Source organism: Muscardinus avellanarius (assembly GCF_963383645.1).
Source record: "Muscardinus avellanarius genome assembly, chromosome: 3".
Lineage (NCBI taxonomy): Eukaryota > Metazoa > Chordata > Mammalia > Rodentia > Gliridae > Muscardinus > Muscardinus avellanarius.
Genome location: NC_137788.1, coordinates 111,632,623 through 111,657,146, shown reverse-complemented (window position 1 = coordinate 111,657,146; position 24,524 = coordinate 111,632,623). Strand labels below are relative to the sequence as shown.

The window sequence follows — 24,524 nt, the reverse complement described above, 5'->3', positions numbered from 1 at the left end:
GGAATGCTTCAGGTCTTGTCTTAGTGCTTAGACCAGAAAGAACAAGATAAAACACCTGGCTGACCAAGTCCTCAGGCACAGCCTGCTGGGAGGCTCTGCTGGGGGCTGGCACCGGGACTCAGCTGACACCCATGAGGGCCCGGCTCACCTCTTCTCATTTGCAGTATGACATCCGTTCACTCTTGGGGCTTAGAGGTGGGGCGGCGTAGCGCTCTGTTCCTATGGGGGAAGTGGAGCCGTGCAGAGCAGAGCTCCTGGCCGGGCAGGAGCCCCTGGGCCTTGTGAGCAGACTTCCCGGGGTGCCACAGTGCTCTCTCAGGAAGAGACTGGCATGCAGGAAACTCATTAGCTGGTAGTACCTTGACACCTACTAATCCACAACCTGGGTCTCACGTGGCCAGATTCAGTGGCTCACCCACTTACATTAAATCCACTGACAGTGTGTGAGACTATCAAAGCCAATCCCAATATCCTGTATGGGGAAGAGGGGAGTAGGGAGGAAGCCAGGGGGAAGTTCATCAAAGCTCTGTGTGTACATTTAGAGTCACTATCACTATAACAATCTACATTATGATGTGAAACCATAACGCACCAATACATATTTTAAAAAGATAAAGAAAGAAACAAAAAATGGGAAAATGAATTGTATGCAGTTGGTTACTGAGAAATGGTCATGATTTGTGCAAACCCAAGCCTGATAATGGATACTGGCAGACTTAACAAGGTGATGCCGGGCAGAGGACACATCTGAGCTTGCATCCTGAGTGCCTGTCCTCAGCAGGAGGACATTCGGGAGCTCTATGTTTCCATCACTCACCCTGATGATTTCTTCCAGTAAAGCAAAACACTACTGGCCCAAGAACTCTAGGGTCAATGGGCTCTTGTATTGAGTAACTTGGAAAAAACAGATGCTTTTCAAAAATGATAGGACTTTCTCAAAATATGAGTGGCCTTCTTGGGCTCTGAGATGATAAGAACAAGCATCGATTAAGGACAAAAATATCTTCAAGGCAGACCCCAACCCCAATCCTATCTGAGGGTCGTATCTGCAGCAGTCTTCTCTCCCACGCATGCTTCCTCCCCCCCCTCCATCATCATCATCTCCTCCTCCTCCTCCTTCTCCTCCTGCTCCTCCTCCTGGTACTAGAGATTGAAATTAGAAAGGTGTTCTACCTTTGAGCTACACCTCCAGCCCTTTCGATTTTTTATTTTGAAATAAGATCTCACTAAGTTGATGAGGCTGGCCTCAACTAAAATCCTCCTGTGTCAACCTCCAAAGTATTGGGATTACAGCCATGTGCCTCCATGCCTGGTAGTTTATTTTGATAGTGACTATAGGTACACATTATGTGAAAATTCAGATATAAACCATAAAAAAGTGAATTTTCATATATATATATATATGTGTGTATATATAGCTTATATGTATATACATATATAATTTTCTTAATTTTAAGTAGGGGTAAGAAAAGAAAACTATTTAAGCACAATACTTGATGCTCTGATATAATTAGTATTTTCTTGTCTTTCTGCCTTTCCCCTTGTTATTAATTTTACTTACAATTATTTGCTTTTTAATTTTGGTATAAAACCACTCTGATTCAACTTAATTTCTACCTCTTCCTTGAAAATGTCCTCACTTCTCAAACTAGTAATGATTTCTCCTGGGTTTTTGTTGTCGTTGTTGCTTTTTATTGTTGTTTTGTTTTTTTCCCTTAATACTTTGATCTTCTGGTAATAAGAATGTAAACTGGTTCCATCACTTCCAAAAGGTGTGTTTCAGTATCTACTAAGGGTGAAACTGTACACATACACTCAAGAAGCCTGTTCCTGGAAACATATTTTAAAAATGATGTTCATTAATACATATATAAAATATTTATAACGAATATATATATATATATATATATATTTCTATATATGTTTTACTCACTTCATGGCTAAGGCTACTTACTAAGTAACTGAGGCTGCCTGTAAACCTGCAATCCTCCTGTCTCAGCCTCCCCAGTACTGGGATTACAAGCGTGCACCATCACTATTACTGGTAGCCCCTAATTGGAAATCACTAAAATGCTTGTTAAAATATATGAATAATTGTGTAATGCCTACCTAACAGAATTCTATAAGCAGTGAGAAAGAGTCACAGGTCTAAGATAGAAGGGGTGACTCTCACACACGGTGTTGTGTAAAAGAACTCAAGCATTGCACAGCATGGACTGTATAAGCCAATTTATACGCAATGCCAAAATGCAGGAAAACTCAAGCCATCCTGCTGGGAGTCAGGCTCCTGGTGAAGCCTGCCAGAGGAGAGGCGGAGTGGGATGAAGACGGAGTGGGGGAGGTTTAGAGACACCGGTGATGTTCTGTTCTGAACGCTCATTACAGAGCATGAATTACGTTTTAGTCTGTAAAAGATGCACTGAGCTGCGTCTTTTACATTTGTGTTTCTTATAATCACTTAAGCTCCTTCTGTAATTAAAAACACAATGGTAACTCACATCCAGCCTGTACATTTTGCCTTTCTTCGGCAAATTGCAGCTTCTGCATAAAATGAATGTTTCAGTGCCTGGGACATCAATTGGCACGTGTTACATAATTAACTGGTTGAGTGGTGGATTAACAAACCATATTGAATTTAAAAGAAGCCATAAATAAGGCCAAAATAAACTAGTCTTTTTTTTTTTTTGTGTGTGTGTGTGTGTGTGTGTGTGTGTGTGTGTGTGATTTCTGAATCCTTTTGCTATCAGTTTTCTGTGAAAATTTAGGTTTTGTGACATTAAAACAGAGCAGAGGAGAAAACTAGGGAGAAATAAAAGATGCTCTCTTTCCAAACCTCAGGAAATAGGAGAGAATAATGTGAAAGCTTTCTGTTTGCCACACACCTCTAGGTAACAGAGAGAGGAGCATAAATTATCATAGAGTTCATATTTATTATGCACAATAATCACTAATATGCACACTCATACATAGAGAGAAATGGATACAGAAAAAAGAAAGAGAAATTGAAATATAATTTAAACACTGGTGTATTCTCATCCACAGATGAAGATCATGGTTTCTGCCCATTTTGTTCTATGAAGATGTGTGTGTGTGTGCGTGTGTGTGTAATTTTTACAACCCCAAGTATATATAAACTGTACACAACAAAACAGTTTTAAAGATTCTACTAACTGGAATGACTAGAACAAGTACTATATTTGAAATAATTATTTGAATATCTAGAAATTTTATTTTTATTTATTTTTTAATTTATTTTTTATTGGTGCATTGTATTCATTCATACATCATAATGGTATAAAGAAAATACTTTTGTAGACATACATGCACATATCTCCCAGTTAGCGCCTACCCGATCCCCACCCCGTTCCCTCCCCATCCCTCCTTCCCATGCTTGGCTCAGTGGTTGACATCTAGTTTTATAGCAATTTATCCAGTATTAACGATGATAATCTCACATAACAGTTTCATTTGTCTGATACCAAGCTTTTGATGACTTAAAGATAACATTTCAATATTTATTTTTGCTTTCTTTCTTACCAGAGAATATTTTTTTTCTTTTTTTTAGGTGAAACTATCATACATTTATTTATTTATTTTTCAGAAAAAATCTATCCTGATATGGAATATCAGGATACCCAAAACAATCTCGAAGAAGAACAAAGCTAGAAGATGTATATTTTCTGATTTCAAACCATATAAAGCTACAATAATTGAAACAGTGTAGTACTGTTCTAAAGGCAGATATATAAACCATTGGAGTTAAATAAAAGCCTAGAGATAAATTCTTCCACATATTGTCAAGTTATTTTTGACAAGGTTTCCATGAACATTTGGTGAAGGAAATACTAATCTTTTAACTTAATATTGTTGAAAAATAATAATTACATGGAAAAGAATAAAATTGGACCCTTACCTAACACATATACAAATATTAACTCAAAATAGATAAAAGACCTAAATATAAATCTTAATACTATAAACTTTTAGAAGAAAATCTGGGTCATAAAACCTCACAACATTGAAATTGGCAGTGATTTCTTGGATATGATTTCGATGGCACAGGCAACAGAAGGGTATACAAACTCCCTAAAAAATAAAAAAAAATATTGTATATCCAAAGACAATGTAAACAGAGTTAAAAGTTACTGATAGAATGGGATAAAATATTTCCAAATGCTATATCTGAAGGTATATTAATATTCCAACTAGAAATCCTAAAAATAAGCAACAATAAAAGCAAACAGTACAATTTAGAGATAGGTGAAAGACTAACATAAACAATGAATTTCCACAGATAACCAATCTTAGTTGTCTGTTGGATGAAAAATCTTGTTTCTCTGGTTCTGGTGTGTGTTACCTATTTCTTCTTTGTAGTTAATCTCTTTGAGTATTTTCTCTAGCGCTGGTTTTGAAGACATAAATTCCTTCAGTTTCTGTTTGTCATGGAAGCTTCTTATTTCCCCATCTAATTTGATAGAAAGTTTTGCTGGGTAGGAAATTTTTGGCTGGAAGTTGTTTTCTTTCAGAGTTTGGAATATGTTACTCCAAGCCCTTCTGGCTTTCATGACTTGGTTTGGGAAGTCTGGAGTGATTCTAATTGGTTTGCCTCTGAATGTCACTTGGCCCTTTGTTTTTGTTTTTGTTTTTGTTTTTGTTTTTTTGCCCTTAAGATTCTCTGCTTGGCTTCCACATTGGTCATTTTGACAATTATGTGGTGTGGGGATCCTCTTCTCCGATCCTGTATAAAGGGAGTTCTATAAGTTTCCTGGACCTGTGTATCGACCTCTTGCTCTATGTTTGGAAAATTTTCTGCTATTACTTCCTTGAAAAGATTGTTGATCCCTTTGGTTTCACCTTATTTTCTCTCCTCTATTCCAAATATTCTTAGGTTAGCTCTCTTAAAATGGGCCCATATTTCTTCAATGTCAGATTCCTGCTGTCAGATTTTTTTTTTCTAAATTAGAAACTATGCGTTCATTTTTGGAATGATCATCTTCTAGGAGCAAGATTCTATTCTCCATGTGGTCTAATCGGTTGTTTGTAATTGAATTGATGCCTTTACTTCATTAAATGCATCCTTTATTTCTATTTGGCTCTCTCTGAATTCTTTTGGAAACACCTCTATTATTTCTACAGTTATTTTCCTGATTTGATCTTCTAGAAATCTCTGAATTTCTGTTTTGTCAGGTTCTGATGTTGTGGGGTTGTGGGCATTCATTGCTCCATTGTTATTCCTCTTTCTCATGATTTAGGAAGTTTGTGCCTTCTCTTGGTTCTTCCCTGGGTCACTATGACTTCACTTAAGGTGCTCTGGATCGCGAGTCTGTGGTATCTCAGTCCCCACTACTCCTTTACTTGGGTTGCATCGCAGAGTCTCAGACCCTGGGAGTCAATCGAGGCTGCTTTAGACCATGGGGGGTGCCAGATTGGGCGTTCTCCTATGGTGTAATATCTCTGCCACCGCCACTCCCCCACTGGGTCAAGTCCCTGGGAGTGCTGTACTGGGATTTCTCCTCTAGGGGCCACAATTTGACTCACTGTTGTTGAGTGCTCAGATGGAGCTGTTGTGGACTCGATGAATTCGTTGCTGCTGCCGCCAGTAGCAGTGAGGCTGGCGTATTTCTTTTCTGTTTTTGAGCTCTGCTCTGAGTCCCTGCAGGGTGTGCTGAGCCCAGCCTCTGGAAGCTTTAGATGCTCCCTGCGCCGAGAAATCTGCCGAATTCCTCCTGGCTGATCCGCAGCGGCTCACCTTGGCTCGCTGTCCGCCTCTCCTTTCTGGAGCCTGGTGGGCTCTTGAGTGCGTTGGTCTGGTGCCATCTGGTGAGCTCGCCGCTGCCACCAGCAGTAAGGCGCTGCTGCCGCATCCTCAGGCGTGAGGCCGGCTTATCTCCTCTGTGGCTCTGAGCTCCATTATGAGTTCCCTTCCTCTTTGGAGCCTGGTGCTGCAAGGGAAAATGGCGCCCACCACTTCGTGCCATGGCTCCGACTGCAGCACTGTGGTCTGGTTTCTGGTGTCTCGTTTTTCCAGCCCTCTTTTTCTCTGTCCCTTGAAATTACATTTTTTGCTTCTTTGCTGATGGTGTTTTCTGGCTATGAAAGGCACTGATTTTGTGGTAATAGAGATTGGTTGTTAGCGGGGCTCGTAAGCCCCGCTTTTCTCCATCGCCATCTTCCCGGAAGTCCTCCTTTTTTTTCTAGAAATTTTAATAGGTATTCCAGGACTCTGAAAAAATTCAGAGAAATATATAACTCGGAAAAAAATCTCCTATTTTTGCAGGAAGTTGTTATCCCTGAAACTCAAGGGCCACAAAGTACATTCAAGAAAGTGAAGTGTTAAAGGGACCCTTAGAAGTGTATAATGCTTGCCAGGAACATCAGCTATGGATGGCTAACCCGCTCACCACAATTTGTGAATGAAGAAACACAGGTCCAGCAAAGATGACCCAGTGTGACCAGCTATCAGTCATCAGCCCATCATCCCAAGACTTGGGAGGCTGAGACAGGAGGACTGAAGGTTCTAGGTCAACCTCTGCAACTTAGACCCCATTTCAAAACCTTTTCGTTTTGAGTTGGAGGAGAGAGCGAAAGCGAGAGCGAGGGAGAGCGAGAGAGCAAGAGTGAGAGCGACAGCGAGAGAGAGAGAGAGAGAGAGAGGAGGAGGAGGAGGAGGAGGAGGAGGGGAGGAAGGGAGGGAGGGAGGGAGGGATCCACAAGTCAGATGTGGGCCATGTTGGTGGTGTTTTAGAAGACAGAAATGTGTGCAGCTAGGGTGGACCAAAGCACTGTAATGAAGGGAGAGTGGATCCCATGGCAACAGGATCAGGTTGGACTCACTGGAGGCTCAATATGTGGTTAGTGGGCGGGTCAGATCCATCACATCTTTCATTCATTGTACTTTTATTGCATACTTGACATATTTAGACACTGCTAGATTCTGACTCTGTAACAAGCAACAAAATGGAAATGATTTCAGATCAAATGTAGTATGTGGACTTGTCAGGAGGAGCGATGCCCTTTATGTATAGCTACATACACACAAATGTGTGTGTACATACACATTGCTGTAAGTATTTTAAAGGAAAACTGAATATAATTTTAAAAAATGAGGGACATAGAGTAGGCTGGGTATTCAGAACACCCCCCTCCAAGGTAGTGTCAATTGAAAGTGGTAGTTGAACAGAAATGTACACTCAAGAGGAGTGGGTCAACACAGCTTGAAGGTGTTGAAGCCAGAAGCATCTACCATCTTTAAAGAACCCAAAGAGCAACAATGTGGCCAGGGCAAGGGAAGATGTGGAAGTCTGTGTGGGAGATGAAAGAGTTTTTCTTTCAGCCTGATAAAGTATACTGAGGATTTGTATCTTGTCTTAAGTGCAAATGGAGTCTTTCTTGGTTTGGGGGAGTGTCTCATCCAGTTTAAGTTCAAAATATCAATTGGGGTTTTATGTGGAGAAACAAAATGCAATGAAGAATAAATAGGACCTTTTCTGTAAAGGGGAGAGATGCTAGTGACATACACAAAGGTAATAACAATAAACAGAATAAGATATAAATAAATTCAAAGCTGGGTGTGGTGGCGCGCGCTTGTAATCCCAGTACTTGGGGGAACTTAGACAGGAGGATCACGCAGGTTTGAAGCCTGCTTCAGCTACTTAGTGAGGCTCTCAGCAACTTAGTGATACCCTGTTTGCAAATAAAATATAAAAAATAGGTCTGGGAGTCTTATAATCTCAGCATTCGTGAAGCTGAGACTGGAGAATCGTGGTTCGCAGACAACCTCAGCTACTTAGTGAGGCCCTCTGCAACTTAGTGAGACCCTGTTTCATAATAAAGAATCAAAAATAGGGCAGGGGGTGTAGAATGACCCTGGTTTCCACCCCCAGTACAAAAAAAGAAAGAAAGAAAGAAAGAAAGAAAGAGAGGGAGGGAGGGAGGGAGGGAGGGAGGGAGGGAGAGGTAGCTTCCATTTTGGCATCTTAAATTCCTGGGAGATAGCCAGGCACGGTGGTGCATGCCTGTCATCCCATAGTTGGGAGGCTGAGACAGGAGGATTACAGGTTTGAGGCCAGCCTCAACAACTTACCAAGACCCTTAGTAATTTAGTGAGACCCTGTTCCAAAATAAAAAATATATAGGGCTGGGGTGTAGCTTGGAGGTAGATCACCACTGGGTTCAATCTTTAATAGTGAAGGAGAAGGAGGAGGAGGAAGAGAAAGAGGGAGAGGATAAAGGACTGCCTGCATATTAATATTTCAAGAAAAGGGAGAGGTGAGGAAGAGCTAATACATTTGGCCTTGTGGAGGGCATTAGTAACCTTGGCAAAATGTTGGTCAGAATGTCTGAGACAAAGCCAGGTGCAATGGGTTGAGGAGTAGAAAGTGAAGAAGAGGAACCAGGCTCTGTTGAGAAGTTTGTTTGGAACAGGGAGCAGGGAAACTGACCAAACCTAGCTGGACAGAGCTGTGTGCAAAGGAGACATGTGCGCCTTAAAAGAGAACACAGACACTGGAATGTTCTCACATGCCGACTACATTGACTGTTGCCATCGGCATCTTTGCATCTATCATCTAAAAGATCAACCATGTAACTTAGAGGAAAAGAGATTTATTTTCTTACTGTTTTGAGCTCAGTCCATGTGAGGCCGGGGACCACAGATCTCAAGGTATGGTGGCAGGAGGCAGAAAAAGAATGAGCACATGTGCTGCGCTCCTCACATCATGGAGGCCAGAAACAAGAGAGAGAGCAGGGGGAGGAAGAACCCACATGAACTCCAAGGCCGAAGCCCAGGGATCCACTCCCACTCCCTCCACCCACACCTACTGGTCTACCAGGCTCCACCTAGGTAAATCCATTCTGGTGGGCTTATCCACTGTTGCAATTACAAATTTCATGACCCAGTCAGATCAACTCCAAACACCAACTCATGAGCTCTTCAAGGGGCAATTCTATAGCTAATCATAACACTGACCAGAGCCCCCCCCCAAAGAAATAAGGGGAAACTGCAAGGAACAGAAGACAAACATTGTGAAATAAAGTCATTGAGAAGGTGATGAGAGAAGATGGAATCTGGCGTAGGCATGGCAATTTTCAAGGCCACTCCCCAGGTGTGAGGAACTCCTTCAGGTGAACATTAGGCAAGGGCCTTGGCAGGTCAGTGGTGTGCGGGACTGGCCCCACCCCCCTGCCTGAAGATGGTCCTCCGGATGGCCTTAATGAGCTCCTTGTTGCGGAGGCTGTAGATGATGGGGTTGGCCAACGGCGTCAGGACGGAGTAGACTACTGCAAGGGTTCGGTCCAGAGTCAGGGAGTAGCTCTTCTTCAGCCGCACATACATGAAGATGATGCTTCCGAAGAAGATGAGGACCACGAGCAGGTGGGAGGCGCAGGTGGAAAAGGCCTTCTTTCTCCCTGCTGCTGTTTTGATCTTCAATACGGCCCCAATGATCCTCCCGTAGGAGACCATGATGAAAAGGAAGGTGAGAAGTATGATGAAGGCATTCACGGCGAAGTCCACCAGCACGTTGGTGGAGGTGTCCTGGCAGGCCAGGCTCAGCAGCGGGGGAAAGTCACAGAAGATGTGCTGGATCTCATTGTAGTCACAGAAGGGGAGCCGGGAGACCAGGACGACCTCAGAGATGGGGCACAGGAAGCCGCAGGTCCAGCAGCCAGTGGCCATCTTGGCACAGAGCGCTGGGGTCATGATGGCTGGGTAGTGCAGGGGCCGGCAGATGGCCAGGTAGCGGTCGTAGGCCATCGCTGTGAGCAGGTAGCACTCCGAGGCCCCCAGGGAGTGGAAGAAGTAGGTCTGGAGGAGGCATCCTGCAAAGGAGATGGTCTTCTTTTCACTGAGAAGATTCGCGAGCATCTTGGGGATGGTGGTGGCTGTGTACCACAGCTCCAGGAAGGAGAGGACGCTCACGAAGTGGTACATGGGCTTGTGCAGGGTCGTGTCCAGCCGTATGACCAAGAAGATGAGCAGGTTGCCGCCGATGGTGAACAGGTACGCCAGCAGCAGCAGCGTGAAGAGCCAACCCCGGATGCGCCCCACATCCGGGAAGCCAAGAAGCACAAACTCCACCAGGCTCGAGCGGTTGTGACGCTCCATGGAGAACTGAGGTGAAGGAGGAGGGGAGGAGGAAAGAGCTGGAGTAAGAGGGCCGCCAAGCCGGGCCCCAATTCCTCTCTCCCTATGTCTTTCTCTTTCCCTGTATCTCTCTCTCTCTTCCTCTCTGTCTCCTCTCTTTCTTTCTCTCTCTCTCCCTATTTCTTTCTCCATCTCCCTTCATATTTTTTTTTCTCTCTCTCATCAATCAAAAAGTAGCATTTTCAGAGCTGGGTGTGGTGGCGCACGCTTGTAATCCCCGCGCTTGGGAGGGAGGCAGAGACAGGAGAATCGCGCAGGTTCGAAGCCAGCTGCGTTGGCTTAAGAGACCCTGTTTCCCAATTAAAAAATAAAAAAATTTATATATATATGCATATATATATATATGTGTATATATGCATATATATGTGTGTATATATACACACACACACACACACACACACACACATATATATATATATATATATATATACATATGTATCTGGGAGTGTAGCCCAGAGGTAGAAGGGCTTCCAGGAACCCCAGTACCACCATAAAGTAAAAAAGTAGCATTTTCATTGTTAATACCATTAACACTTCCTTAGAAATAATAGCAGCCAGACATGGTGGCACATGCCTGAAATACCAGTACTTAGGAGGCTGAGACAAGAGGATCGCAGGTTTGAGACCAGCCTCAGAAATTTAGCAAGACCCTGTTTTTTTAAAAAAGGCAGGGTACAGTGGTGCACACCTGTAATCCCAGTACTTGAGAGGCTGAGTGAGACAGTAGGATCACAGGTTCAGAGACAGCCTCAGTGAGTAGTGAGACTCTTATCAACCTAGTGAGACTCTGTTTCAAAACAAAAAAAATAAAAAATAAAAAGAGCTGGGGTAGCCAGGCGTGGTGGTACACACTTGTAATCCAGCACTCGGGAGGCCAAGACGGGAGGATTGCGATTTGCAGCCAGCCCCTGGGTTTCAACCCCAGTAACACACACACACACACACACACACACACACACACACACACACACACACACAGCTGTGTAGCCCAAAGGTAGAATGCCCAGGTTTGATCTCCAGTGCCACACAAATAAGAATGATAATAATAATATTGTGGGAACACAATCTGATTTTATGTCCTTCAACCCCATGCTGGTTATTTTCTTTCTTTCTTTTTTCCTTCCTTCCTTCCTTCCTTCCTTCCTTCCTTCCTTCCTTCCTTCCTTTCCCCACAGCTCCCCCCTGTCTCTTCCCTCCTCCCTCCCCTTAGGTGACAGTGGCACATGCCTGTTTCCAAATAAAAATATAAAATAAGTCTGGGAGTGTACCCCGGAGGCAGAAGGGTTTCCAGGAACCCCAGCACCACAAAAAAAAAATTATGGGAAATACATACAGTGGAATTCTACTCAGCTATAATCATGGCATTCGCAAGAAGATGGAAAGTCCTGGAGAACATTATGTTAAGTGAGATCAGCCAAGACAGAAAGAGAAGGGACAGATGTTTTCTCTAATATCCCCAAACTAGGGAGCATTGGGGATACCAGAGGGACTCCAGATGATGGAGGGGAAAGCTCAGCAAAGCTGAAATGGAAGAATAGGAGAGGAAGAAGGCTAAGGTTGATTAATGGAGGAGCTACATCCGAATATGTGTACAAGTGTGAATGTAGCATGGTCAGCCTGGACACTCGTTGTTGGGAGGGGGAAAGGGCACCAAGCACAGTCTGAATGTATGCAATTTTCAATATGATCCACATAAAGAACTTAAAAAATTATATTAAAAAATCAGCCAAATAAATTTAGCATCTCAAAATTGACCTGACCTCAATTCTCCTAAATCCTGTTGACAGGCCCACTGTTTCCTTCTACAAAGCCGGAAGGAACAAAGAAATGTTTTTGCTCATCTTTTACATGTGAGGAATTGTTGTAGACCAGGTTTCCTCGTTCTACAAGTGAGCTTGTCTGAAGCCAACTGTGTGTGCAAGTCGGGGAAGTACTACCACCCGTGGAGCAGTTCCAGGAGCTCTAGACCCTGACACTTTTTTTTATTATAACCTTTTTTATTGATGCATTGTAATCATCTGGATGCAGTTCTGGGTGATAGAGGCACATGCACACAGCAACGTTAAGCCCTCCCCAGACCCCACCCCTCCCTCCCCCTCCCTACCTTCCTGTGCTCAGCGCAGTGATTGGCTATGATAAATTTGGGTATGTACATCAGGTCCATTGGAGTTTTCCCTCTTCAAGTCTTCCTCCCCATCCCCTCTCCCCCAGGTAGGACCCCGCCTTCACTCCACTAGGGTTTTCCTTTGTCTGGAGCCCCTCCTGGGTCTCAGTTCCTCACTAGCTTCTGCATATGAGAACATCTGACCTTTCTTTTTTTTTTTTTTCTGGTGGTACTGAGGTTCCTGGAAGCCCTTCTACCTCCGGGCTATGCTCCCAGACCTATTTTATACCTTTTTATTTGGAAACAGGGTCTCTTAAGCCAGCAGGGCTGGCTTCGAACCTGCGCGATCCTCCTGTCTCCGCCTCCCAAGCGCGGGGCGTGACTGGGCATGACCTTTCATTTTTTCTCTGACTGACTAATCTCACTCAGCACAAGGTTCCTCAGTTTCATCCATTCCCCTGAAAATGACATAGCTTTATTTTTCCTTACGGCTGAATAGAATTCCTGACAGCATCCAGCTTTTTATACATTAGCAGAATGCAATGCAATAACAAACATTGGTGTGCTGTGTTGAAGATAACGATGGATGGAGACCCGGAGGCGGCTCACCTCCAGCTCATCTCAGGAAAGCCGAGTGAAGCAGCAGCCCACATCCCAGACTACCTTCGTGGGGGCGGGGCGAAGAACAGAGAGACGCAAGAACACTTCCCAGGACGCATTTAGACGCCAAGGCTAAAAGAGCAGCAGCAACTTCCTGAGCAAGTGGAGACGTGAGAACAATAGCCTCCACCTCCAAATGGTGGGGACTTGGGAACCCCCAACCTCATATCCAGCCACCCGAGACCTACTCCACAGGAGGAGAGGGTGGGCCAGCCTCCGCTACCGCTACGTAGTGAGCCCCTCTGAAACTTAGTGAGACCCTGTTTAAAAATAAAGAATAAAAAATAGGTCTGGGGTTGAAGCTCAGAGGGAGATGCCCCTGGGTTCCATTCCCAGTACCGAGGGAGAGAGAGACAGAGAGACAGAGAGACAGAGAGACAGAGAGACAGACCGACCCTGATTGCTGCACCACCAGGGGTCTACTTCCACACTCAGGGAACCTGGGTGAGCCATTTCTAGTAAAATGTCTCCACACGCATGGTCTGCTCCCTACCATTCCTACCCACACCTTCTCAGGAGACCCCATGCACATGGCAGTGTTCTTTCTCCCAACATTTCCAAGAAAGGTGTTAACTAATCTCTTTCTCTCTCTTTCCTCTCTCCCCTCTCCCCTCTCCCCTCTCCCCTCTCCCCTTTCTCTCCTCTCCTCTCCTCTCCTCTCCTCTCCTCTCCTCTCCTCTCCTCTCCTCTCCTCTCCTCTCCTCTCCTCTCCTCTCCTCTCCTCCTCCTCCTCCTCCTCCTCCTCCTCCTCCTCCTCCTCCTCCTCCTCCTTCTTCTTCTTCTTCTCTCTCTCTCTCTCTCTCTCTCTCTCTCTCTCTCTCTCTGTACTGGGAACAGAACCCAGGGGCATTCTATCTCTGAGATACACTCCCAGCCCTATTTTTTATTCTTTACTTGGAAACAGGGTCTCACTGAGTTACAAAGGGCCTCACTAAGTAGCTGAGGCTGGCCGCGAACCACTGTGCTCCTGTCTCAGCCTCCAAAATGCTGGGATGACAAGTGTGCACCACCACGCCCAGCTAGGTGCCCAACTCTTGATTGTAGAGGAAATTTAAGTGTTGAGTAGAAAAAATTTAGATTAGATGATCTTCACAGTCTCTCTTAGATCTGACACTCCGAAATTGCTAAAACTGGATATCCCAAGACCCGAGTTATTTAAGTCACTACGTTTCCATTACACCAACTCTCTGATTTCCAAAGATGAGCTGTTTTCAGATCCCTTACCAGCCCCACTTCTCTAGTCCTTATCAATACAGCTAGTGTGCACCCCAGTTCACCTACCAGCAGCTGGACATGGTCTGCTTTGGCCTGGCTTGGTATAAGTGAGAAGAATGGAGACTAGATCTAGGAGTCTTTTCTTCTCCTTGGTGACTATTATCCCCACAGGCGGGAACTCTGGAGCTCACACTGGAAGTTTTAGGTCACAGGGGAGACAGACAAGGGAGAGGCCCCAGAAGCTGGTGAGGATCTGGCTCAAGGACCCCTGGGAGGGACTTGGAGACAGGCCAAGTTTGCCTCCTGCCTGGGAATTGGGCTCAGAAAATGTATGATATTTCATTTCCTAATGCTTCACAATCACCCTGGCCCCTTGCCTCCAGTGACTTCTTCTTCTTTTTTTTTTTTTCCTGGTACTGGGAATGGAGCCCAGAGGCATTCTATCTCTGAGCTACATCCCCAACCCTATTTTTTATTCTTTATTTTTTTAGTACTGTCGATGGAGCCCAGAGGCATTCCATCTCTGAGCTACACCCCCAGCCCTATTTTTGATTCTTTATTTTGATACAGGGTCTCACTGAGTTGCAAAGGGCCTCATTAAGGAGCTAAGGCTGTCCTCAAACAGCCATCCTCCTGTCTCAGCTTCCCAAATGCTGGGATTACAAGCGTGCGCCACCACGCCCAGCTCCAGTGACTTCTTAAGATAGAAAAGGCCTAATACTAACTACCTAACACAATTCTCTTAGGGGAAGCCTCTCTGATCAGAGCTGCCCGTTAGGAGAAAGTATGGGCTGCAGAACCTGAGGAACCTTGATTTGAACCCTGGCTTCAACCAGACTGCCATTTCCTGAGGTTTGGCCAGGTCTCAGGTGTCCTCTAAGCATGAGGCTTGCATCAACTAACCCGATCTGCACAGTGACTCCTTGAAGCTGATGTGATTCCCACTTTGCATCTGCACAGTGTGGCCAAGGACACACAGGTGACGGTCAGGGTCTTGCACCAGTGCACTCTGACCAGGGCCTGTGCCGATCACTCGAGAGCATCACGTTCCAGAAATGACCACAGTGGTCTGAGAAGAGCAGCCAGGGCCCCGGCTGTTCACAGAGCGGCTCCTGCTCCACCCTGCACCCTGGTCAGCACCATCACCCACGTCCCTCAGGCACTCACTTATCCCTGTATAAATACGTGTCATCAGAGGTGAGATATAAAACACAAAATGTGGCTAGACTAATTGCTTTTTGTGTTTTGGTTTTTGTGCTGGGGATCGAACCCAGGGATATTTTACCTCTGAGCCACACCGCCAAGTGCTTTTTATTTTGAAACAGGGTCTCACTAAGTTACTGAAGGCCTTGCCAGGTTGCTGAGACGGGTCTCTAACCCACGATCCCCCTGCCTCAGCCTCCCAAGTACTGGGATTACAGTGTGCGTCACCACATCTGGCTAAATATAAGCTATATGAGCTTTTTGTTTTTGCAGTACTGGAGATGGAACCCAGGGATATTTTATCTCCAATTTACACCCCCAACGCTTTCTCCTTTTCTTAATGTTGAATCAGAGTCTTATTAAGTTGCTGAAACTGGCCTGGAGCTTGAGATCCTCCTGTCTCAGCCTTCCAAGTACTGGGATTAGGGGGGGTGCACCGCCATACCTGGCTAGGCCAGCTCTTTATTAAAGGGTGAGATAATAAACATTTTAGCTGTTTCCAGCCTGTGATCTATCACAACCATTCACATCTGCATTTGGAGCACCAGTGTAGCCACTGGCGATACATACAGGAAAGGAAGAGGCTGGGCTCCCTTAGACCTTTATTTACAAAACAACTGCAGAGCTTACCTGATACCCAAGACATAATTAGAGTTAGATCTTGGACTGTAGTTGGACAACCTGGTACATGTATGCAACACACACACACACACACACACACACACACACACACACACACACAATTTTTATTTTCAATAACATTTCTCTAATTCTAATATTTTGAGGATGTTCCCATTGGACAAGATCCCTGAAAATCTTTCTCTCCCTCTCCCAGAAAGCATCACCCAGCTCCCAAATTCCCATGTGTGCAAAGAGAAAATCCATACTCTCATACAAGTTTTCTCTTATTTGGGCTTCAGTGTACACTCAAAATGTATACCTATAATCCTAGTACTTGAGAGGCTGAGACAGGAGGAAGCAGTTTCAAGACCAGCCTCAGCAACATCGTGAGACTCTCGGCAACCTAACTAGACAGTGTTTAAAAGAATAAACAAAACAAAAAAATATATAAAAAGGGCTGGGGGTGCAGCTCAGAGATAGGATGCCTCTGGGTTCAACCCCCAGTACCGTCACCAAAAAAAAAAAAGTATGCCTTTAGAGCCCTATAGCTGCGCATCTGGAGAATACATGGGCAGTGTCTTTTATGGGGTGGACGACAGCGGAGCCATCTGTGGGAAACCTGTATAGCCAAGGATGTCATATAAGCCTCCTTTTGAAGAAGGAAAATTAAAAAAAAATAAAGAATTGCTCATCTATTAAGAAGGAAACAAACTACCTTAGGAGAGGAAATATATGGTCCCAGGAAAGCAAAGGGGCTTCAGATAAAGAAGGAGACAGACCAGGAGAATAGTGGGTGGGGATGAAGTTGCAGAGCCGGGGGAAAGGAGAATCCAGGAAAGACACAGATCGGCTAACGTTGCGTACGGGATGGAGGAGCAGGCCGATCGCAGTGGGCACGTAGGAGGGTCGCAGCTCCTCATAGCTCACCTGCTGCACCAATAGAAGCATCTCTTAAGAAAACAAACTATCACTGAAAGAAAACCTTGAAGCACAGGATTTCAACAACAGTTTATCCAGAGATGTTTAGAAATCTCTGGACTGTTATTAATAGGAGAGGGACCGAGTGTCATTATATATAAAACCCTCTAAACTCCACAGCTGTGCAGGGTAACCAAGTCGATGGGGAGTTATCAGTAAGTATTCTTCCTCGGAGGCCTCCTAGCCACAGACCTCTTCTGCTTTGCTTCTGCGTCTTCCAGTAAAGGCACCGGACAGGATTGCTGCTCATGTTCATCACGCTTGTAAGATGTGAGCCTTCATGTCTGCCAGGAACTATAAAGCATGACTCAGTAGATTCTGGAGTGTCCAGGACGAGAGATTAAGAATGGTCCATAAACGGGGCATAGTGGCGCACGCTTGTCATCCCAGTGCTTGGGAGGCTGAGACAGGAGGATCACAGGTTCAAAGCCAGCCTCAGCTACTTAGTGAGTCTTTCAGCAACTTAGTGAGACCCTGTTTTCAAATAAAATATAAAATAGGTCTGGGAGTATAGCCCAGAAGTAGATTTCCCTTGGGTTCCATTGCCAGTACCAAAAAAAAGAAAAAAGAAAAAAAAGAATGGTCCATAAATTGTATTTATGATTCATTATTTCAGACATGTCTGAACTTGATGCTCTCCCATCAAAGAAAGTTTAGCCTTTGTTTTACAAGAGAAAAATATAAAGCCAGGTGTGGTGGCGCACGCTTGTAATCCCAGCATTTGGGAGGCTGAGACGGGAGGATCGCAGTTCGCGGACAGCCTCAGCTACTTAGTGAGGACCTCTGCAACTCAGTGAGACCTGGTTTCAAAATAAAGAATAAAAAAGAGACCAGGGGTTGTAGCTTGGAGGTCAAATGCCCCTTGGTCCCATCCCCTGACCCCCCCAAAAAAAAAAATCATAAACATTGCGAATGGCTTTTAATTTTGAAAGCGATAGTTACGCCGTACTTTCTTCTCCCTTCTACCACCTAGGGTAGCAACCTTGAAAAGACTTAAAAGTGCTTCTGACGACTTTTAAGCTTTTAGATGACAGGTGCCCCAAAACCTGTTCAGAAATTCAGACTCTGCATATGTTTGAGCTCTTCCTGTGGCTCCCACGCCCTTCTGAGGCTGGCTTTAGTTATGCGTTTGAACGGTGGTTAGAGGAGCCTCGAGGTCCAAACGGTGGGGCGTCACGTGAACCCAAGCGCCACTTATAACCCCTGCTGATGCTGTCGCCCTCGTAGGCCACAGAACACAACACATTATTTTATAAGTTTCAATCACTTGGTGGCCGGTGGAAACTCCCAACTCCACCATCTCTCCTTTTCTTTTTTCTTTCCTGAATGTCATGGCTGATGCGCTTGGCCTTGGGAAAAGATTGTCAGATTTTCCCAAAGACTTCTGGAACTTTCTATGAGATTTTATTTTATCAGTAAGTCAGTTTAGAGAAAAGATACTGGGATTGAATCCAGAAATCAGTCCTTTTTGTTGTTGTTTGTTTGTTTGTTTTTACTTTTATTTTGTACTGAGGACTGAATCCAGGGGAACTCTATCTCTGAGCTACACCCACCCCAGTCTTTTCTCTACTTTTTATTTATTTATGTATTTATTCATTTATTTATTATTTTGAAGCAGGGTCTCACTAAGTTGGTGAGGGTCTTGGTAAGTTGCTGAAGCTGGCCTTGAACCTGTGATCCTTCTGTCTCAGCCTCCCAAGGACTGGAATAACAGGCGTGTGCCTTCATACCTGGCATTAGTTACTACTTTCTTGACTTTTCTCTAAGAGTCTCACCAGGATCATCACCGTTGTTGATTTTTAACATTTTCTCAACACAATTTAATTTCTTTCCAAGTTCCTATTCTACTTAAAATGTTCAGTTCTTTTTATTATTTATTTATTTATTTATTTGGTGGTACTGGGGTTCCTGGAAACCCTTCTATCTCTGGGCTACACCCCCAGACCTATTTTATATTTTTATTTGGAAACAGGGGCTCTTAAGCCAGCAAGGCTGGCTTCGAATCTGCACTATCCTCCTTTCTCCACCTCCCAAGCGCAGGGATTACAAGCGTGCTCCACCATGCCTGCCTTTTTTTTTTTTTTAGGGCGTTATTTCTCCACTTCTGTGTAATTTATTCTGTATTAATAAGTCTTGGGACCCTTTTTCTTCTCCCTCTCGATGTCTCAGTTTGCCCAATCCAAAAATCACTCAACTTTGGCCGTACAGGTCACAAGTTCTTTGATCAGTTCTTTAGCTGAACCTCTCGACTTTACCAACTAAATCCAGCACTTACCAAGTGTGTGGATTCCGGCCTTGAAGGACTCAGGGTCTCTTTAACATGACCCTTGACCTCTGGATGACCCTCCTAACAGCCTCCTTCACCTCTTTATTCCGAAGGGTATAAATGATAGGGTTGAGAAAAGGGGTCAGAAAGGTGTACACCAAGGCGAGGAGCTTGTCCCTGCCCTGGGCTCGGATCTCCGGGGGCCCCACATACACAAGAAAGGCAGACCCAAAGAACAGCGTCACCACGGTCACGTGCGAGGAGCAGGTGGAGAAGGCCTTGGCACGACTGGCCGCCGAGGGCAGCCGCAGCACGGTCCGCAGGATGCCGCCATAGAAGCCCAAGATGACGCTGAGATTGCAGGTGTTGATCAAGCCGATCACTACGATGTAGATCCGAGCGTGCCGGCTGGGGTCCACGCAGGCCAGCCGCATCAGCGGGGCCAGGTCACAGAAGTAGTGCGCCACCCAGCACCAGCAGTAGGGCAGGGAGGCAGTGAGCCCGGCCGGCACCAGGGCCGCCGAGAAGCCGGCCACCCAGGCGGCCCCCGCCAGCCACAGCTGCGCCTGCCTGCTCATGAGCGCGTGGTAGTGCAGCGGGCGGCAGATGGCCAGGAAGCGGTCCAGCGCCATGACGCCCAGCAGGTAGCACTCGGCCATGCCCAAGGAGTGGAAGACGTAGAGCTGGGTGAAGCAGGCGGCCGGGGCGATGGCAGAGGGCCCGGCCAGCAAGGTGCGCAGCAGGGTGGGCACCGTGGTGCTGACGTACCAGAGCTCCAGGAAGGACAGCACGCTGAGGAAGAAGTACATGGGCGTGGACAGCCCCGCGTCGGCGCGCACCAGGACGATGATGGACAGGTTCCCCGCCAGCGTCAGGAGGTAGATGCACAGGGCCCCCAAGAAGGCCAGAGGCCGAAGGCCCCCGGGGAGTGAGAAGCCAGCCAGAAGGAAAGTCTGGGGCCAGCTGTGGTTGGCGTGATCCATGACTCTGGGGACCAGCCTTAGAGGCAGCAGGGGAAGGACTTCGGAATCGTTCCTCTTGAGAAATTTCTCCAGAACTGAAGGCAATGAGTAGATATGCCAGAACTTACACAATATCAAAGCAGCTCCCTCCACTTTCTAAAAGAGGAACCGGATACCAGAGCCTCTCTGAGCACATCAGAGGTGATGTGCTCAAAGTCTGCAGCCAGGGTTGACGGCTATTTCAGGTTCCTTGACTCTCAGGCCAGAACTTGTCCTGCTGTATAGACTGTGACAGGAGAGTGTCAGGCCCCAGGATTTTCATTCATCTTCCCTGCCAGTAAATAAAAAGATGGGAAAATCCGCCTATGGTCCCTCATGAAATATCCCATTATACTTTTAAATATCCACCCATTCAGCATGCTGATATTCAATATCCAGCCATACAAAACTGGGAGAAAGGAGACATATGCTTAGTAAAAACGTCTTCCTGTCGAGGAAGGCTCCTTCAGGGAGTCTCCAGAACTCAGCGGCGTTCTCATAAAGGCTGAAGGAGAAAGAGGAAGCAAAGAAAGGAATGAGGACGCTCTGGGATTCCTTCTTACAGCTCAGAACTGTAGGACAGGATAAATAGTTGGTGGGTGAACAGGGCACATTTTAAGGAAAGCTCCCAAGTGGGAGAGAAGAGAACTGATGATCTAAGACCCGCAGGACGCAGGCCCGCAAGGTCTGTAGTAAGCCCAGAGTGCCTTGTGGGGACTGGCTTGATAGCTTAGTTTGCCACTAAATCAGAACAAATGTTGAGCCTGGACATATCTTCCTTCTCTTCCTCAACTTCCTCTTTTTTTTAAATGAAGAGGTTTAGGTGGGCATGGAGCACAGGGCTTGTCATCCCAGCATTCAGGAGGCTGAGATAGGAGGACCAGGGTTCACGGACAGCCTCAGCTACTTAGTGAGGCCCTCTGCAACTCAGTGAGACCCTGTTTCCAAATAATGAATAAAATATAGGGCTGGGGGTGTAGCTCGGAGGTAGAATGCCCCTGGGGTTCCATCCCCAGACCAGCAAATAAATAAATAAATAAATAAATAAATAAATAAATAAATAAAATGAAGAGGTTTGAGCAGATGCTTACAAAGCCCCCATGAGCCGGCTGGTCTGTGATTCTCTAAAGTCACTGAATTGTCAGTTACCATGGAGATGGGGGGGGGTCTGTATAAACATCCCTAGCGTTCTGCTCCCACACTTGGAGAGGACTTTCTGGAAAGGCCCCTGGTTCCCCTGGCCCCCTCCCTCGGCTGTCCTCACCTCTTCTGCACCACCAGTGCCCATTACCTGGCTCTTCCGATGACAAGAGAACTCGTCGCATCTGTCCTGGTGTTCTTTCTGCCCCAGTTATACTGGGTGTTCCTGCAGACGTGGGTTTCCCGAGCTCCTTGGTCTCCGTTCCCTGGAGTTGCTAAGGCCGCCTCTCGCAGCGTGAGTCCCGCAGGGCAGGGAGCTGGGCCTAGGGAAGTACAGCAGACGCTCTGTTTCTCCAAGGACTTCTCAACGCTGCAGTCTTCACTTGGGGATTCCGGAATCCAATCCCAGGGCCTTTGCTTCCTCTGGGTCACTAGAAGTTTTTGCAATCACCAAAAGAGCTTTCCAGTAGAGAAACATCCTAATGTATATATGGAGAGAGAAAAAAAAAAAACACCTTGGGGAGCCCCAGAAATGGACTTTACCTTGTGAATTTTCTTTGCATAATTTGTTGGCCGTCATTACTAACTTGGTTGCACTGTGAACAGTCTATCCGAGTACCGCCTGTGCTTGGTGCTGGCCGCACCACCTTCCTTTCCCCGCCTCCATCCCAGCTCCATTGTGCCCACTGCATTTATCCATAGTTGCAATGATTGCTTGTTAAACAGCAACACTCTGCCTCTGCGTGTCCTGCTCCGAGGCTCCATCAGTGGCCCTATGAATCCTTATTTATGCCAACACCACCATTATTTTTACCAGGGACATGCTCATGATACTAGTTAATTTTTTTCATAATCATTTTTTTTGTAGTACTGGAAATGAAATCCAAAGGCATTCCACCTCCGAGCTACACCCTCAGCCCTATTGTTTTATTTTTTATTTTGAAACAGGGTCTCATTGAGTTGCAGAGAGCCTCACTAAGTAGCTGAGTCTGTCTGCGAACTGCGATCCTCCTGTTTCAGCCTCCCGAATGCTGGGATGACAAGCATGTGACACCACGCCCTGGCTATCATTTTTCTTGATATTCATATTCTCGTTTTTATTAAAAATCCTGACGGCACCTGAGCTTTGGTCTCCGCTGAGAACTATCTTTGAGTGTGTACTGGGACGGACATGGAGTCCAGACAAATAACAGAATTATAGCATTTCTCTGTGGGAAGTGAGATACTCGTCCATTCCTAGATCCAAATGCATTTTTGTTTTTCAGAGATGGGGTGAAGATAAAGCAATTGCTAAATTAAATTTAAGGCAAGGAGGTAACTGTAAGACACTGGTAAGAGGATGACACTGGATGGAAAGGAAATCTTGACTGTCTTGACATTAAGTTTCAGCGTTTACTGTGGATGTTGGAGGCTTTTTTGGGTGTGTGTGGTACTGGGGGGGGGGCATTCTTCCTCCTAGCTACATCCCCGGCACTTTTTTTTTTTTTTTTTTTTTGGTGGTACTAGGGTTCCTGGAAGCCCTTCTATCTCCGGGCTACACTCCCAGACCTATTTTATATTTTTATTTGGAAACAGGGTCTCCTAAGCCAGCGGCGCGGCTGGCTTCGAACCTGCGCGATCCTCCTGTCTCCACCTCCCAAGCGCGGGGATTACAAGCGTGCGCCACCACGCCCGGCTTTTATTTTTTGTTTTGACACAGAGTTTTATATGATGAGAGTCTTACAAAGGTTGACGAGAGCCTTACAAAGTTTCTGAGGCTGATCTCGAAAGCGTAATCCTCCTGTCTCAACCTCTCAGGAATTGAGATTCAAGGTGTGTCCCACCACACTTGGCTGACACTGGAGATTTCTGAGCCAAAAGAAAAGAAGATACTTGCTTCTGAAAGGGCTAATGCCACTTTAGGATGGGGAGAGTCTCTCCAGCATGCAGGGATTCTGCAAGCCTCATCCTGTCTGCAGCAACATTTAGCTGCACTCTGCTCCCCCTGAAGTGCTGGCCCTTCCCTGGGACCGATTCTTGCAAGAACCCGCACTGCATGAGCGCATACCCAGCGTTCCCACACCCCCAGGCACCCCTTGTTTCCATCCCTGTTTCATGGATTTGTATACTTAGCCGTCTTTCCAGACTCTTCAAATATAACTATGCCCTTCTATGAGCGGCCACTTTTAGACTAGTGTGTGTGTGTGTGTGTGTGTGTGTATGTGTGGCACTGTGGGGGTGGAACCCAGGGCTTTCTACCTCTGGGCTATACTCCCAGACCTATTTTCTATTGTATTTGGAAATAGGGTCTCACCAAGTTGCTGAGAGCCTCACTCAGTAGCTGAGGCTGGCTTCGAACCCCTGCGATCCTCCCGTCTCAGCCTTAGGCTGTTCTGACTCCTCAGTGTTTTCACATTCCGTTTCTACTTCTACGTTTCTGTCTTGCCAGCCAGACTCTGAGACACACTTTCTGTATCACTGGCACGTCCGGATAGAATTCTCCATTTGTACATCTGGACACCTGGATATTATCCAAGTAGACCACAGTGCTATGCACCATTATCGGCAGGTTCTTAATCTAACATGGATACGTGAGCACAGGATCCCACCACGTTATCTAGAAGCGGTTGGCACAAAGCTGTGTAATACACTAAAGTCTATTATGTTGAGTGGCCCTGGTGCTTGAAGAAAGATGTTTTTTCTCTGTCATATCATTGCCTGTGGGGAGAGAAGGCAAACTGAGATTTATTCTGTATCAGGAATGGAGAGAGAGAGAGAGAGAGAGAGAGAGAGAGAGAGAGAGAGAGAGAGAGAGAGGGGAGGGAAGGGGAGGGGAGGGGAGGGGAGGGGAGGGGAGAGAGGGGAGGGGAGAGGGAAAAAGAGAGAGAGAAGAGAGACAGAGAGAGAAAGAGAGAGGGGGAGAGAGAGTGTAAATGAGCAGGTCCTGATAATATCATAAGTATTTAGGATCTGGGAAAAAAAGTTGGCATCTGCAATTACCTGTGTTGAGAATTTTAGGGGAAAAAGAAGCAGAATTCAACATGTGCAAAATTCCTAATATCATTATTAAAATTTTGAAAAGTAATGGGTGTTTAATGGAAATTTGAAATCAACAGATGCATATTTTTAACTGATGGAATTTCAAGTGATTTTAAGACTTGGTGTTCCAGTAAGGGAATATATGTTTGTGTTACTTTGAACTTCAGTATAATG

General features: G+C 45.7%; 2 protein-coding genes across 2 annotated transcripts; both read right to left on the bottom strand.

Annotated features, from left to right (window-relative positions):
- Positions 1-9,151: 9,151 nt before the first annotated feature.
- On the bottom strand, positions 9,152-10,105 carry LOC308260587 (olfactory receptor 6N2; the record flags this gene model as incomplete). Its single annotated transcript, XM_080691976.1, has 1 exon — positions 9,152-10,105. One exon carries the CDS (start codon positions 10,103-10,105, stop codon positions 9,152-9,154), a length of 954 nt encoding a protein of 317 aa, XP_080548102.1.
- A 9,124-nt stretch (positions 10,106-19,229) lies between these two features.
- LOC308260592 (olfactory receptor 10C1-like) lies at positions 19,230-20,174 on the bottom strand (the record flags this gene model as incomplete). The annotated part of the gene is made up of 1 exon (XM_080691981.1): positions 19,230-20,174. The coding sequence occupies one exon, from the start codon at positions 20,172-20,174 to the stop codon at positions 19,230-19,232; it is 945 nt and encodes a 314-aa protein (XP_080548107.1).
- Positions 20,175-24,524: the final 4,350 nt, after the last annotated feature.